Below are 16,829 nucleotides of genomic sequence, written 5' to 3' on the forward strand. Positions count from 1 at the left end.
GGCCTTCTCTATTCTAACTCCCTCTCTCCTTAGAGGAGTCCTTTTACTTCCCCCACCACCCAATTCCAGACTCATTCATATGTTCCATTGCAACTGGGCACGTGGATGAAGCATACCATCTCAAATTTAACACTGAGACAGAAGGGAAGGAGGCAAGGCATAACCTTTAAAAGAATGAATGACATAGCTGTTGAGGATATGACAAAAACTAGTTAGAACCTACCAGGCCCAAAATGGCAGAAGATTCTCTTTCCTATAGACCTTGAATCTCTTTATATGCTTATTGTACTCATTCAGTTCAGCTCAGTCACTCAGTCGTGTCCGACTCTTTGCGACCCCATGAATCATAGCATGCCAGGCCTCCCTGTCCATCACCAACTCCTGGAGTTTACTCAAACTCATGTCCATCAAGTTGGTGATGCCATCCAGCCATCTCATCCTCTGTCGTCCCCTTCTTCTCCTGTCCCCAATCCCTCCCAGCATCAGGGTCTTTTCCAATGAGTCGACTCTTCGCATCAGGTGGCCAAAGTATTGGAGTTTCAGCCTCAGCATCAGTCCTTCCAATGAACACCCAGGACTGATCTCCTTTAGGATGGACTGGTTGGATCTCCTTGCAGTCCATGGGACTCTTAAGAGTCTTCTCCAACACCACAGTTCAAAAGCATCAATTTTTCGGCGCTCAGCTTTCTTCACAGTCCAACTCTCACATCCATACATGACCACTGGAAAAATCATAGCCTTGACTAGACAGAACTTTGTTGGCAAAGTAATGTCTCTGCTTTTTAATATGCTGTCTAGGTTAGTCATAGCTTTCCTTCCAAGGAGCAAGCGTCTTTTAATTTCATGGCTGCAATCACCATCTGCAGTGATTTTGGAGCCCAAAGAAATAGTTTGACACTGCTTCCACTGTTTCCCCATCTGTTTCCCATGAAGTGATGGGACCAGATGCTATGATCCTTGTTTCCTGAATGTTGAGCTTTAAGCCAACTTTTTCACTCTCCTCTTTCACTTTCATCAAGAGGCTTTTTAGTTTCTCTTCACTTTCGGCCATAAGGGTGGTGTCATCTACATATCTGAGGTTATTGATATTTTTCCCGGCAATCTTGATTCCAGCTTGTGCTTCTTCCAGCCCAGTGTTTTTCATGATGTACTCTGCATATAAGTTAAATAAGCAGGGTGACAATATACAGCCTTGACATACTCCTTTTCCTATTTGGAACCAGTCTGTTGTTCCATATCCAGATCTAATTGTTGCTTTCTGACCTGGATATAGGTTTCTCAAGAGGTGAGTCAGGTGGTCTGGTATTCCCATCTCTTTTAACATACGTTAAATGACACACACACATGCACCATGACAGTTCATAAAAGGTAAAAAAGTGGGCAGTAGCCCAAGTCCTGGAAATCCCCAGCTCTTCCCCCCAAAGAGTTTGAACAATCCTCCTGCTCCTAAGCCTATGAAATTACCCTGCCCATAAAAACTAACCACCCCATGGGGTGCTGCTCTCTCCTTCTGAGATGAAGTGCATTCTGCCTGTGGAATGTGTCTTTCTCTCAATTATCTGCTTTCATTTTACTATGGCTGGCTCTTGAATTGAATTCTTTCCTGTGCAAAGCCAAGGACCACTATCTGGTGGCCCATCCAAGGAACTCACCTTGGACCTGATCATACTTTAGTGTCCTATTTTCCTGCAACATCTTTACAAAGGAAGAGGAAGAAGGTAGTCTTCTCTTCTTCCCTACTTTTCCTTTGATTATAAAAATGTATTCCACTTATTTCCTGAAGCAGCACCCTCTTGCCTGCTCACCTGTATCCTTCACAAGCATTCTATATTAATAAACCTATTTCTTACCTATCACTCTGCCTCTCACTCACTGAATTCCCTCTGACTTGAGACATAAAGAATCTGAGCTTCATTAAGCCCTGAGTGGAGTCCTGTGGTTTCAACATGTCCAAAATGGAACCTTCCAATTTTCTCCAAACCTGGTTCTCTCCAGTCTTCCCATCTCAGTAAATGATTCCTCCACCCACTCATCTTTTAAGTTCTTCCTCCAAACTGCAACCTACATCTGTCCACTTGTCACCATCAACTCAGCCACCACCACTCCTTACCTGGAATGCTTCAGTAGCTTCCTAACTCATCTCTTGACACTGTTCCTGGGCCCACAGAGTCCATTTTCCTCACAGCAGCCCGAGAAATCTATTTTAAAAAAAAAACAAAAACACGTAAGTCAGAGCAAATCAGAAGTCACTCTCCTGGCTCAAAACACGTCAAAGTTTCCCCGCTGCTCTTTGAAAATGACTGTTGACCATGAAGGCCCTATACCAGCTCCTGCTCCATTTCTCAGCCTCAACTCATCCCCGCCTCACTACACTCACAGTGACCTTCTTGTCCAGCCCTCTGCATAACGCAGGCTTTTTTTCTTTCTGGAACGTTCTCTCAGCTGTTCCCAAGCCTGCCTCCTTCTCTTCCAGAACTCAAGTGTCCCCTTCCAAGATCTATATAAAGAAACCTGCTCCATCAAAATTTGTCTTCTCTTTTGATTCCCTGTTCTCCTTACACAGTGAAGTAGAAGTGCCGAACGAGGAGAGTTCACCGCTGGATCTCTCAAGCCCACTATGCTCACACATATTTGTTGAAATAATTCATTAACAGACAGCAATATTGTTTTAAAATATCCTGATTTGACAAAAAAGTTGTCAATTCTGTGTGGGTCATCATTTAAAAAAAAAAAACAACGTTATTAAGTCCTGGACTCACAAATGGATGAATTGGCCTCAAGTCCCCTACAACACAGTTGTAAGGACAGCGGAAGAGGGAGGAAGAGGACAACCGCTGGGTGGCTGGCTGAGTGGCTGAGGGAGAAAGCAGATGGGAACACTCTGGGAAAGCAAACCCAAGGTGCTAAGTTGAGCACAGTCCTCCTGGTCGCCATCTTGAGGGGTCATGGTGCAGATACCTCAGGGCTGACGAGGTACGGCGGGCAGGCGGTTGTCGCGTCCGCAGTGTGTAAAGCTGCACGACGCTCTAGGATCGCACCCAATCCCGGCTCACGCGCGCCCAGGCCCCGGGCCGCGCTCACCTACTCCCCCTTCAGGCGCGGGTCCTCAGGTGAATGCTCGCCTAGGCCGCAGCGGGATTAGTGCGCGTGCGCGCAGGTGAGCGTCCCGCCCCCAGGCTTGGCCACCTGCCGTCGAAACTTGTGGATTGTTGCCCTCGGGTCGTTCCGGGGCGGGGACGCGAAACCGAGCCATGGAACAGACGTCGGGGACTCGCGAGTCCCGGGCCCGGCCGAGAGAACGGGACCCAGACCGGCATCCCCGCCCGGAACGAGACCGCCACCCCGAGAGACAGCGGGACAGAGCCGGGGACCGGCATAGGGAGAGAAACGGGGGCGGGCGGAGGGACGGGGACCGGGACAGGGAGAGGAACCGGGAACCTCGCCAGGACAGGCCCAGGGCCGGGGACCATCGCGGTGGCGAACAAAAAGTTTGGGAAAACTCCCGTCAGAGTCGGACGCGGGACGGACCCCGGCGACCGACCTGGGACGCGGACCCTCCCCCCTGGCCCGCGACGAGGGAAACCCCGGAGCCGCCGCCCCTGTGGAAGGAGGGCCTCGGACGCAGAGGACCAGAAAGGTGAGGTGGGGCGGCGGGGGCCCTCGATCTCGCCCTGAGGAAGCCTGGGGCTGAGGCCCGCCTGCGGTCCCGACTACTCCTAGGAAGCGGGTTTAGAGAAAGTGCCATTCTTCCCTTTTGAGCTTTTAGAGGTGACCTAAGGAGGGAAGGAAGACCTTACAGTGCCCACCACCACATGCTCTCCCCTCCCCCGCACACACACTTCTTGACCTGAACCCGGTTAACAAAGCAGAGACCCACTACCCCTCTCCACTCCTCCCCGCCACTCCCCGTTGAAAGTGGCAGGGCCGGGGTTCCAGGTAGAGAAGACGAAAGGACTGCAGGACCAGAAGGGGAAGGAGTAGGAAGGAGATTGAGTGGGTGGGGTGAATCTGAGGCTCCTCCCTGATACAACCTCTCCCCCCACCTCCAGCACACATACCCACACCCATGTGGTCACAGGACAGCCCCTTTGAGGCTTCAGACCCTTGTCCTGTTTTCCAAAACCAGCCCTCCCCGAAGTCCCGTTCCCCGGAGGTCCAGGCCTAATAAAGTCAGCCCAGTGAAAAGTTAATACATTAATGTGTAACCCCTTCCAGGGCTATATGCATTTCAAAACCAGACAGCTGGGAGAAACTAGACTTTTAGCCAAAGAGTTGAATGAACCTAAAACTGCATAGAAGGGCAGAGATTTACCCCATCTTTGTCAGTGAGGGCCTTCCGGTCAGCTTGATTCAAATCCCGTGGTTGGCTCAGACCTCACCCTCCTAAATGAACACATTTTGCCATCCCTGTCTTTAGAACTGAGTTCCCACAAGGCCTGTGGAGTGACAGCATCATGATGTTTTAGAAGACTTGGTGAGCTGGGAGAGAGGGTAAGGATGGAAGGAAGGAAGGAGAGGCAGTATTCCCAGGCCCCACTCTTTCTTTAGGGAAGTGGTCCTTTTCCCATTGCATGTTCTATCTAACTCCACAAAAATTACTGAATGCCCAGATTAGATGCCAGGAGACAGGCAGGTACTAGAGTGATGATTACCTTCTGGCTTTTGCCCTCATTCCTAGGAGGAGTCCAGACTCCTGTCTGCTGTGGGACTTGGAGGCGTTAGCCCAGTCTCTCTCCCAGTTGTGTCCACAAAGCGGGAAAGCTACTATCCTGAGTTTATGTTAAATTATCTAGAACTAACTAGCCAAGGTGTAACAAAGGGAGTGCCCAGTTATAGTCACAGGCACTGGCCATTGTTTCCCTACCTAAAGCCACACTGCGTTGTAACTGCCTGACCTAGGAGAAGCCACAACTTCTTTTTTAGATTTCCTTTTAAAATGGTGTCCTGGGCTCCCTGACCACCACAACCACCACTACCCCTGCTAGCCCCAAAGCTAGTGAAGGGAATACTTTTGCTTCTTTTGTTCACAGATAGTTGGTGTGGTTTAAAATCAAAAGCCATTTATTTGACTCTCCTCCACATAACAAGCATCTATTTAATGGATGGGAGGCAGGGCCAGGGACTACAGAGGTCTACTCTGGATGTCCATAGGACACTGATAAGTAAACAGGCCGATTTGCAGCACATTTGAATGTGCTGCTCCAGGGGAAACCGATTCAGAGAGAATTGAGTTGGGGCCATGATTGGGCTCTGGAATGTTTGCCAGAGGAGACAGACTCAAAGCTGAGTTCTGGAGAGAAGCTCCAGGCTGTCTCTCACGGTGACCTAGAGGCATGGTGCAATGCAGATCATCTGTTGGGGCAGGGAGAGGGGCAGTTCACTATGGCTGGGTCTGTAAAAGTGAGATTGTGAGTGGAGAGTGATGAACAAGGGCCCTCCTGCACTGTGCTTAAAGTTTGGACTTTATGGATTTTGAACCCAAAAGATACATGATGAGATCTGTGTTCTCTAAGAATCCCTGGAGCCCAGGTAGTAGAATGCAGCCCCCACCATTCATCACAGAATCTTGGACAAAAGCCCAGGATGTGCTGGATGAAGTGATGGGGAAGGTTGGGAGTGGGGCATGAGGAGAAGGAGCAGAATAGAATATGCCACGGCTGTCAGAAGAAGAGGGAGAGCTATGATGTCCAAAGTTGTCCATACCACCAGAGTCTAGAGAATTACTGCTGATTCACCTGTTTCCAAAGTAACAAGGGAAGGAAGAGAATGCCAGCCTGGACATCAGTCTTGTGGATGCAAACTAGTTTTGAAGAGAGCCTGTCCTCAATGAACTGAAAAGCTCCTCCAAGTGGTTCCCAGCTACCTGTTCAATAGCCACCCTCCCCACTTCCCCAGCAGGCCAACAAGCCAGCATGAAAGGTAGGGCTCAGAATTACTAGGATAAGTGACGTACTTCGCAAAATTGGGCCAAGTGTTTGAACACCCTGTGGAGCCACTAAGCCAGAAAATTCTCTCGAGTATAAAAACTGTGGCAGATTTTCTGTTCTGTACATTCTTTAACCTCTGGGCCCAGCATGAGGTGTTCAGAGTTCTAATACTGAACAAGCTATTCAATTTGAAGCCTGCTAATGGCCATGTATGTGTTTGGTTATAGTGAACCCACTTCAGGGAGATACCCACTCTCGAACCCCCGGCCTGGACTACAGGAAGCGGTATATTACCAGTCAGAGGCTGAAGGGCTCCTGGAATGCCACAAGTGCAGATACCTGTGCACTGGGAGAGGTGAGCCATTTTGAAGGCAGACCATTTACTTACCTTTGCTGGTGGTCCTGGAAGGGGTCCAAGCTGGTGGGGCAAAAATTCAAGCAGGCTTCCCTTTTGATTTCCTAGCATTTTTGTTTTCATACCCACATGAAGATCACATTTTCTAAAAAAACAAAAAACTGGTGGCCAGGTTTCCCATGTTTCTTCTCGGACATGCCTAGGGGTGGTGAGGCAGCTATGCCTGCAGTGTTCAGGCTGCAGATGGACCTCCAGGCAGAGCCAGCTCTGAGCTGCCAGCTGTCAGAGTGGGGCTCATCAGGCAAGGTGGTCAGAACTAGAGAGGGAAGATGACCTGGAGATGGCAGACAGGTTGAGCTCATGCCACAGGACAGGAGATCTCATCCCCAAACATGCCATCATGGCTTTTAAATGTTGTTGACTGAAACCCACAGTAAGAAATACACACACGTCATGAACCAACTTCTGTCCTGTTCTGTGTCATTAAAAACAAAAAGCCACACTTAAGGGACTTCCCTGGTGGTCCACTGGCTAAGACTTCCAATCCCAGTACAAGGGACCTGGTTTCGAACCCTGGTCACAGGGAACTAGATCCCATATGCTGCACCTACGAGTTTGTATGCTGAAACAAAGATTGAAGGTCCTGCGTGCTGCAACTAAGACCCGGCACAGTCAAATAAATAAAGGTAAAATAAAATTAAATATTAAAAAAAAATACTTCTTAGAATCCACAGTTTGAAGAACTGTGATTTTAAATAATATTATGTATCAGCTCCAAATGTGGTTTTCCAGAGTTCCCATCCTAACACCAGGCCTGGCCTTGCCAACAATGAAGAAAATCAGGTTTGTCAGGGTGAGTCCTTATGGCTCACATGATTTGGTGAGAAACTTACCTCAGCTGCCTATGACTAAGAGGGGAAAACTTCTCAACCGGAGGGGGAGAAATCATGAAATTTATACCTGAAAGTGTCCCTTAGAATGATTACAGTGAGATATGTTGTTATAGGATTACATAGAACTCTTATTGAAGAGCTCTAGGTAATCCGGGTACAAGAATCCTCACTCTAGTTTACATATGTTGGCACACCCCATTGCTTTTAATTATCTCAACAACTCCTGAGGCTCAGAGAGGTACAGTAAGTTATACAAAGTCACACAGCTGTGAAGTGGAAGAGCTGGAACTGAAACTTAGAGCTAACGCTAAGGCCTGATATGGTTTATGTGCTTGACCTTCTTTTCTTGATGATATAAACAGTAGGAACAAGCCAGAGGCTGTTTAACAGGTTTCTCTCTAGAGGTATTCTTCGGTGATTGTGATTTACCAAGAGAGAGGAGAGGGCCAAGCTTGAGGCCCCTGTTTTAACTTTGATTGCCTCTGGTTATTTGGCTTTGGGCCTAGAGGTTGGGTTTCTGAGTCAAGATAGTGAAAGGATGGCTCAGCAGTCAGAAGCTAACAAATGAGGGCTCATAAAGATCTCTGGACACACAGGGACCCTTGTATAAACAAAATGTTGTATTGTTTTGAGAGCAGCAGTCATTGAACACCAGGAACTTGTCTCAGCAGGAAAGGCACACCTGTGTAAAGGTCACCTGAAGAATTTCAGCCTTGTCTTAGATCTTCTGTGACTTCTTTTCCTTGTCGGTGAAATCACGTCCTCCTCCTCCAGCAAATGGGCAAAGAGGGGAGGCAGCTATGGCTCTGACTTCTTAGGGAGACCCTGCAGTTTGGGCTGAATCACCCTTAGGAAGTTCAGTGGAACACTGACAAAAAGAGATAAGCCCTGAATCCATGGTTTTGGGCAAGACTCCTCAGCTACCAAAATCTTTAAAGGCTGAGGATAAAGATCAGCTAATAAGCAAGTACGAATGTTACATGTTTATATGAGATCACTAGGAATCCTGTGTGTGTATAGGTTGTGCTATCGGTTTATTATTTGGAGGGATGGTGAGGAGTTACAGGTTCCCTGGGAAGGAGATACATCGCCTGCTCTCCTCCTGGCTTCCTCCGATTTGCATTTGGGGCAGCTTCTCCTTTCCCTTTTTGTCCTTTTCCTCTTCCTTTAGACCTTTGTTGCTCAAATCATAATGGAAAAGATCATAAGAGGAGAATTAGGCCAGTGTAACAAGGAAAGTGTGTGTGGTTTTTTTTAAAGTAATGTTTGCATTCACCTTGCAGCCTTACTTGCAAACCATCCTTAAAAATTTAGTTTCTCTCTCCATATGTTATAATCTCTATAGTCAGTGGTATTGTCTGTCATTCAGATCCTAGAGGTATACTTCTGAGATGGCTTCTCACTGCCTATGGCATTGACTTGTGACCATGATGAAAAGGTTCAGGGGGACAATTGTGGAGATTTTGCCCCTTAACTTGCATTCTCAATACCCCAGTACCCTTGCATTCTCAGTATCCTTACCCAGTGCTTATGGGACTGAGCCTATGTCAAGATTTCAAACCATGGCTGACTTTAAGAGTGTTAACTCATTAACAGGTCTGAAATATTCAGCCAGAATCAGAGGAATGTATGACCTGAAATGCATAACTACTTCTTAAGAGAGAGGTGCTGACTCAGTGAACCAGATCCTTTAAGGGGCGAGTAAAGCCTAGAGACTCTCTGGGCTTTTATTTTTTAAAACGTGCTACCAGACATCTCCCCCATCCCTGGTGATTGTTTTCTGGTTCTATTTAAAGCTACAACAGGAATAAGGAGTTTGTGGAGGCTCTGTCCTTTTCAAACTCTACTAGGAAATACATAGCATATATCTGCTCCCATATAGCAAAACACTGGGAAAAGCCTAAATATCCTTTACATTGAAATTATTTAAATTCATTGTGGCATCCTATAATCCTTTAAAAATATAAATAGATTTATATTTGCTATGGTAGAAAAACTGTTCACACCATATTAAGTGAAAAAAATGGGTTATATAATAATAGAGAGAAGAGAACCCTGTTCTTACTTAAAAACAAATAAACAGCAAAAATTATGCACATGTAGCAGAAAAGTCCAAAAGAAAAAAAAAATGGTAACAGTGGCTTCTCCAGTTTTATTGACTGGACTTTAGATCATTTTTATATTATATGTTTGTTTCATCTAGATTTTCTTTTTTTTTTTGTACTATCAGTGTGTGTTACTTTTATAATTAAATAAAACAGTAATGCCATTTGCATTTTGGAGGGGGAATGGCAGAGTGTAAACATAATACTTGAGAGAGGCTGGTTTCAATTAGCGAACGTGCAGGTGTAACACACCTTCATGCTTAGACCACCTGGTGGTTGCTGTTTAGCTGACTCTTTGGGATCCCATGGACTATAGGCCGGCAGGCTCCTCTGCCCATGGGATTTTCCAGGCAAGAATATTGGAGTGGGTTGCCATGTCCTTCTCCAGGGGATCTTCCCAACTTCCAGGGATTGAACTCGTGTCTCCTGCATTCGCAGGCAGATTCTTTACCACTGAGCCACCAGGGAAACCCTAGACCAACTGGACCCAGGCCCAAAATCTGGTTCTGTAAAAGCCAGGGAGATGCAACAGCCTGATCCTACAGTCAGCTGACCCACTAGAACCATGCCAGCACATACAACTCCCAGCTTTGTATTATGAAGAGAAAAAGAAGCCATACACAAAAGAGCACATAACTGTATGATTCCATCTGCGTGAAATGTGAGGAAGACAAACCTAGTTTCTAATGGCAGAGAGCAGATCAGTGGTACCCTGAGGAGGAGGGCGAGCGGTTGACCCCAAAGGGTTTTAGGGAACTTTCTGGGAGGATGAAAATAGTCTATATCTTGATTATGATTACATAATCACATTTGTAATACACTTTTATATTTTGTATCTTTGCATACACATTTGTCATACTCTTACCAAGCTGTGTGCTTAATGCAGGTCATTTTGTTGTGGATAAGGTATATCACAATAAAACTGACTTTAAGGAAAGCAGCCAGCTTTGGTAGAAAGCTGGGGCTCTCTGATTGTTCAGGACAATGCAGCCAAGGATCCTGAAAAAATCCAGCTCTGGAAAAGTATCACAGCCCAGATTTACTCTTTGAAAGTGAAAGTGCTAGTGGCTCAGTCGTGTCTGACTCTTTGCGATGCCATGGACTGTAGCCCACCAGGCTCCTCTGTCCATGGGATTCTCCAGGCAAGAGTACTGGAGTGGGTTGCCATGCCCTCCTCCAGGGGATCTTCCCAACTCAGGGCTCAAACCCAGGTCTCCTGAATTGCAGGCAGATTCTTTACCATCTGAGCCACTACTTCTTGAGTTAAAGTCTAAGAACAGTAAATTATGTTTTACTGTTTAATTATATTTAATTCAGTAATTAATTAACCTAATCTTCCCTATCTCTGGTACTTGTGAACCATGATTAATATTTTGATGGATAACTTCCATGCTTTTTTCTGACTTCATTATAATTTTTAAGCACTATGTTACAATCTTTTTCAAACTTGGAGAAGTTTCCTCTTCCAAACTGAAAGAAAATGAAAGTTGCTCAGTTGTGTCCAACTCTTTGCAACCTCATGGACTATACAGTGCGTGGAATTCTCCAGGCCAGAATACTGGAGTGGGTAGCCTTTGCCTTCTCCAGGGGATCTTCCCAACCCAGGGATCGAATACCCAGGTCTCCTGCATTGCAGGGGTATTCTTTACCAGCTAAGCCACAAGGGAAGCCCGAGAATACTGGAGAGGGTAGCCTATCCCTTCTCCAGCGGATCTTCCTAAACCAGGAATCAAACCGAGATCTGCTGCATTGCAGGCGGATTCTTTACCAGCTGAGCCACAAGGGAAGCAAACTGAAGATGGCCACAAAGCATCTAAAGAGGATGTAACTATTGTTTCAGTCTTTGTGGCAGGGCAGGGCTAGGGCAAAGAATCTTCTTGCCTTCCATATACAACACCTTTCTTCCTGCTCCCTGGCCTGACATCTTCCCTCGTCGTCCTGCAGCCACCTGGACCGGCTGCTTCGCTGTTTTTAGAGTTATCCTTTTCAGTCCAAAGTATCTCTGACATTATTTCTGGAGGCCATGATTCCCTGCTGCCATCTAGTGCTAATCCTGCAGCTTTGGCTGCTCAGGCCTTCCCAGGGCAAGAAGAAAGAGCTGGCTGTGGCATGAGCTGCCACGGGGAAGATAAGCCTTTAGGTGGAAGTCTTCAAGTGTAAAACAGCATCTCTCAAAATGGTAACACACCCTTCTTTTGCAGCCTGCTGCCAAATGCTGGAGGTTCTCCTGAACTTGCTGATCCTGGCCTGCAGCTCTGTGTCTTACAATTCCACGGGGGGCTACACTGGCATCACCAGCCTGGGGGGCGTTTACTACTACCAGTATGGAGGGGCTTACAGTGGTTTCAGTGGTGCTGATGGGGAGAAAGCGCAGCAGTTGGACATTCAGTTCTACCAGCTAAAGCTGCCCACGGTCACTGTGGCGATGGCCTGCAGCGGAGCCTTCATGGCCTTCTGCTGCCTCCTCCTCACCCTGGGCGTTCTGCGGGTGCCGTGGCACTGTCCCCCATTGCTGGTGATTGAAGGTGTGCTGCATGTGCTCATTGCCGGGGCATACATCCCGGCCTTGTACTTCTATTTCCACAACCTCTCGGCTGCCTACGCCTCTCCCGTGTGCAAGGAGAGGGAGGCACTGTACCAGAGCAAAGGATACAGTGGCTTCAGCTGCAGTTTCCATGGGGGAGACATTGGTGCTGGAATCTTTGCTGCCCTGGGCATTGGGGTCTTTGCAGTGGGGGCCGTGCTGGCCATCAGGGGTTACCAAAAGGTCAGGAAGCTGAAGGAGAAGCCTGCAAAAATGTTGGAGTTTTAGGCCTTTTAAAACATTCTGCCAAACTTGAGTGATGGAAGTTACTCTGAACTACCATCTTTCGTGGAATGCTTTGTTGTAGAACTTGCCAGCCCTCAGGAGGTAAACAGTCCAGCTTTGGTTTGCTGGGCCGAATTCCAGGGTACTTGGAACAGCACCACCAGATGTAATAAACCCTGGTTCTGGAACCCTCTGTTGGTGAGGGACTGACCAAAATGACTTTAAAAAACAAAGATGAAAATAAAACAAAAACACACCAAAACCAGAGCCCAGGAGCCACAAGGAAAAGGCATGTGCTGTGGCAAAATGCATTCTTGATTGAATAGAGGGAGATGACCAAGGGTACTTGAAGAACCTTATCCTCAGTATGCATGAAAAGCCACATAGACATGAAAAAACATTTCAGCCTTAAGTCCTCTAAACACAGCTATCTCAAGCAGATTAGCCTCACATTTTTTCCTCACTGAACTCTAGGTTCTTCACTTCCTTAATGCTTTGGGTGAGGGTGGGTGGGGGTGCTGGGGAGACCACTTCTGTGAGATTTAAGTTGGAGGAGACGTGGGCTGAGGAAAGAGGAATCAGATTATTTCACTGGGTTGCAAAAGAGGTTTTCTAACAAGCCCCCCTACAATGGCCTTCAAAGCTCAATGCGTTTTTTGTACCTCTTGTAAATGTACCATTGTACGACAGATTCAACTCAACAACCAGAATTCAGGATCCATCCAGAATCAAAGAATGTAAAATCTTTGCCAGCAGAAGAATGCTACTTTTGGCCAGACAACCTCATGGGTTCTTAATGCATGTTAAATTAGGACTTATGGCCCATTATAATATATTCTTGGTACAAGTGAATATGTTCTTTGCTTTATGTAACACCAATAAAAATCCAAAGAAAACATTTTGATTTGGAGGTGATGGTTCTCTTTACATTTATAATATTATTTCCTTACTTGGCACATTTAAAAGGTGAGTTCCATTTGGGTTTACAAAAGGAAATACATATATTTGCTTGGATATGATTAGAAAACTTCTTTGAAGAATATATAAGAAAGTATTAACAGTATTTGCTTCTGGAGAGGAGTTTTAATTTGATTAGCCACAAAAGCAGCCTCACCCAAAAAAGATGTTATTTTACAACAAAAATCTATTTGTTTCAGTTTTCGTTTTCCTCTACAGCTTATCCCTAACTGCTGGCTCTAGTGGTGGTTGTGGTTTAGTTGCTAAATCCTGTCCAACTCATGGCTACTCTGTGGACTGTAGCCCACCAGGCTCCTAGTAGGCCACTCTTTTCTTTTTTCCTGATGTCTGTGTATCTTTCTGCACTAACCACATGCTTGGAAGTACTTGAACCTGTTCATTGTTTTCAGCAAAGCCAGGTAGGTCTGGCTGGTGCTCTGAGTAATACCCAGTGGCCATATTTCTTCATCATTGGACCCGGCAACAGACCGTTATTCCTCTTGCTTGTTGCAGTCAATGGAGTGGTTGACAAGATCTAGATATGTTCCATTCCAGGCTGGCAGATATGTGCTCTGTGTATTATGACTCTGCTGTTTTGGCAGAATCTGTCCCAGAAGGAGAGGTTCAGGCTGCGCCCATCTTGTATTAGCACAGCATTCCTGCTTCCCTTCAGAGGGTGAGAGATTAATTGCATGCAGAAGGGAAACCAAGGCAGAGAAAGGTTAGGGTTATCTAACCTAAATGGTTATCTCCCCTAAATGGTTAGGGGAGATAGCTACTCCCCATGAATTAGAATGATCTCTGGGTCCATTCGCTGTAGGGAGAGAGTAGCCGGTAGTTTATGGTGCCTGGGATAGGAGTATGCAGTTCTGGTCTGATGTTATTTTCAGATTTAAATTAGAGGAATGTAGCTTCTCAATCTCAGAGTCCTTAATTATTGCTACTTCTGTCCTGTGGACCTCCTTGGAATTTGTGTGGACCCAGCAGGAGATGGAATCAGCAAGCCCAGTAACTGTTGCCTAAGTACCTTAGATACTCTGGTCTTTAGCTGCTCAGTTTATAAACATTGTGGTACCCCTTTGTGTACTAGAGAGTTTTTCTGATTTCTGGGAATTCATGCTTTTCGTAAACTTGTCCCATTTCCTAAATCTCTTACTAATCCTCTTTCATTTTATAAATGTTACTAGGTAGCATCACCATCCACTTGCATAACATTTTATGATTTTCCAGGTATTTTCACATACTTGCTTTCATCTGGGCCTCACCCCAGCCCTGTGGGATAAGACAGACAAAAGAAGGCATTACCTTCATTTATTTGTCAGATGAGGTATCTGAGGCTTAGAGCCAATGACTTGGGCATAGTCACAAGGCAGCAAAGAGCATAGGAGTGAGCCTGTGCTCCCGCTCTAAGTTCTTATGCTTTCCTCTTTGTTTTCATCCCTGTCACCTGAGGGAACCACAGGAGACCTTCTCCCAGGAATATGCCTCCTGAGAGGCTGAGGTCCCCTTCAGGGAGAAATAAAGGGTGAAGGGTGACTCTGGACAAGATGACATTTATCTCCATTCACCTGCTGGTGTCTCCTGCCTCATGGCATTTGGGGGTTCCTTAAACTTGTAAGAATCCCCCAGGTAGCAGGCTGGGTATCCAGCATTAGGATCCTGGTTGAGTAGACTGGTCCACCCACAGGTGGGGTTGGAGGCCACGTCACAGGGAGCGGGGACCCTGTCGGAGCTGATCTGAGAACATCTGTAGGAAGAGTCAATGAAAACAGCACGATGCAGAGCGGTGTGTGTGGTGTGCTCCCTACACTAGCAGGGGAAGGTGAAATTCAGACTTGACTATTTTTATTTGCATAAAGGAACACTGGAAAGTTGTATTAGAGAACACTGAAAGTGGTTAGGGGTAGAGAACAGGGTGGACAGTGACATGGGTGAATTTTTTTCAGTTTACAACCTTTTATGTCATTTCCATTATTTTAAAACCTTAAAATTTGAAATAATTATACATTCACGGAACACTGCTAATACAGCACTGTACTGCACTGCATGGCATGAACTCGGTTTACACCAATGGTGACTATAGTACAGTATCACAACCAGGAAACTGCCAATCTTCAGAGCTTTTGTTTAGGATTGACCAGTTTTATATGCACTCGAATCTGTGTGAGTGTAGGTCTCTGAGGTTTTATCGCACGTGTAGATTCGTGTGAGCACCACCATAGTCAGTTGCAGAACTACCCCATCATCAGGCATCTCTCGGGCTCCCCCACTCACAGTCTCACCCCTCCCCTCCCCCACCCCCACTCATCCCCATCCTCCGACAACCATGAATCTGTTCTCATTTCGAGACTGTTGTATAAATGGAATCATACAGTATGTAACCTTTGGAGTCTGGCTTTTTCTTTTTTTTCACTCATTATGAATCCCTTGAGATCCATCCGAGCTGTTCATCAACTGCTCATTCCTTTTCACCTCTGAGTAGAGCTTCCCCTTGGGAGGGCTGTACCAGATTGTTTAACCGTTCGTTCATTGGAGGGCATTTGGGTTTGCTCTGACATCCATGTACATGTTTTTGTGTAGACCCAGGTTTTCATTTCTTTAGGATGAATGCTCAGGCATACAGGTTGCAAAGTCACATGGTAAGTGTATGTGTAGTTTGCCAAAACCTTTTCCACATGGCATTTTGATTTTTCAAACACTAGTACTAAAACAAAATAAAAAACGGGGACTTCCCTGGAGGTCCAGTGGTTAAGACTCCGTGCTCCCACTCCAGGAGGCATGGATTTGATCTCTAGTCAGGGAAGTTCCACATGCCACATGGTGTGGCCAAAAAGAAAGCCCCCCCTAGATGAACCAAAAAACCCCCCAAAACCAAGGATGTTAAGGTTGAATCTGTGTCCTCACAATCAGCTCACCGATGTTATTTCTCTTGTCTGACCTAGGGAGCTTTCCTGGGTGAGTGATCAGTGTTAAATCCCCCATCTCTCTCCTCCTAGGTGTGATACAGATAGTGGAGGTGATACTGAATGGGATGGTTCTCATGTGTATCGTGGCCTCCTACTTTGTCCTGGCCGGATTCAGCGCCAGCTTTGCCAGCGGCGGCGGCTTTGGGAACAACTATTACTCACCATTTGAGGGCACCGAGCTGGAGCAGGTTCGGCAGCTGGACCAGCAGTACACAATCCTCCGGGCACCCCTGATATACGGTGGCGTGGCTGTTTCTCTGGGGCTCGGTGTCCTCACCTTGGGCGTTTTACTCCAAGGAGCCAAAAGTCTATTCAAACTGCCGGGGAAGTGGCTCCTCCTGGAGGCCGCCTTCAGCCTCCTGGCGGCAGTGGGCTACTGCGTGGGCATCGGCATTTACCTCCACGCAGCCTTGCAGATCAATACCACAGACACTTGCAGGACAAGAGAGAGGGTCTATGCCCGCAAGGGTCTCACCTGGATGAACTGCCAGCTGGCAGGCACTGATGGAGCGGCTGCCACCTTTGCTTGTCTGCTGGTGGTGATGTATGGCGCCAGCGTGGTGCTGGCCCTGCGGAGCTACCGAGAACAGAAGCAGTACAAGGACAGCCAGGAACAGCAGAGAAATTACAATGATGCACCAGAATACGTGTGGTCTGGAGTACTCTGAGATCCACTGGAACCTAAAGTTTCAACCCACCTTGTTTCTCTCAAAAAGATGGGTCCATTAAAATCGCACTTTACACATATGTGGTTTTCACATACTTGATTTTATAAATGCTCCCTCTGGAACCAATACAAAGCTAGATGATCATCTCA

General features: G+C 46.6%; 1 protein-coding gene across 2 annotated transcripts; it reads left to right on the forward strand.

The window, feature by feature from the left end:
- Positions 1-3,171: 3,171 nt before the first annotated feature.
- MARVELD3 (MARVEL domain containing 3) lies at positions 3,172-16,829 on the forward strand. 2 transcript variants are annotated; one of them, XM_020901837.2, is made up of 3 exons: positions 3,172-3,637; positions 6,155-6,282; positions 11,482-12,987. In XM_020901837.2, exons 1-3 carry the CDS (start codon positions 3,252-3,254, stop codon positions 12,090-12,092), a joined length of 1,125 nt encoding a protein of 374 aa, XP_020757496.2. In that variant the 5' UTR covers positions 3,172-3,251; the 3' UTR covers positions 12,093-12,987. The 2 variants fall into 2 exon arrangements, with proteins under 2 accessions (XP_020757496.2, XP_020757495.2); XM_020901836.2 differs by lacking the exon at positions 11,482-12,987 and adding an exon at positions 16,043-16,829 and having other exon boundaries at positions 3,177-3,637.

The sequence above is a fragment of the Odocoileus virginianus genome, chromosome 20 (assembly GCF_023699985.2).
Source record: "Odocoileus virginianus isolate 20LAN1187 ecotype Illinois chromosome 20, Ovbor_1.2, whole genome shotgun sequence".
In the NCBI taxonomy this organism is placed as follows: Eukaryota; Metazoa; Chordata; class Mammalia; order Artiodactyla; family Cervidae; genus Odocoileus; species Odocoileus virginianus.

Excerpts from the sequence above, each read along its gene's own strand:
- MARVELD3 (XM_020901836.2), top strand. The coding sequence starts at position 3,252 with ATGGAACAGACGTCGGGGACTCGCGAGTCCCGGGCCCGGCCGAGAGAA. Across the intron at positions 3,638-6,154 it reads GGACGCAGAGGACCAGAAAG|TGAACCCACTTCAGGGAGAT; the intron begins GTGAGGTGGGGC and ends GTTTGGTTATAG. Across the intron at positions 6,283-16,042 it reads ATACCTGTGCACTGGGAGAG|GTGTGATACAGATAGTGGAG; the intron begins GTGAGCCATTTT and ends CTCTCCTCCTAG.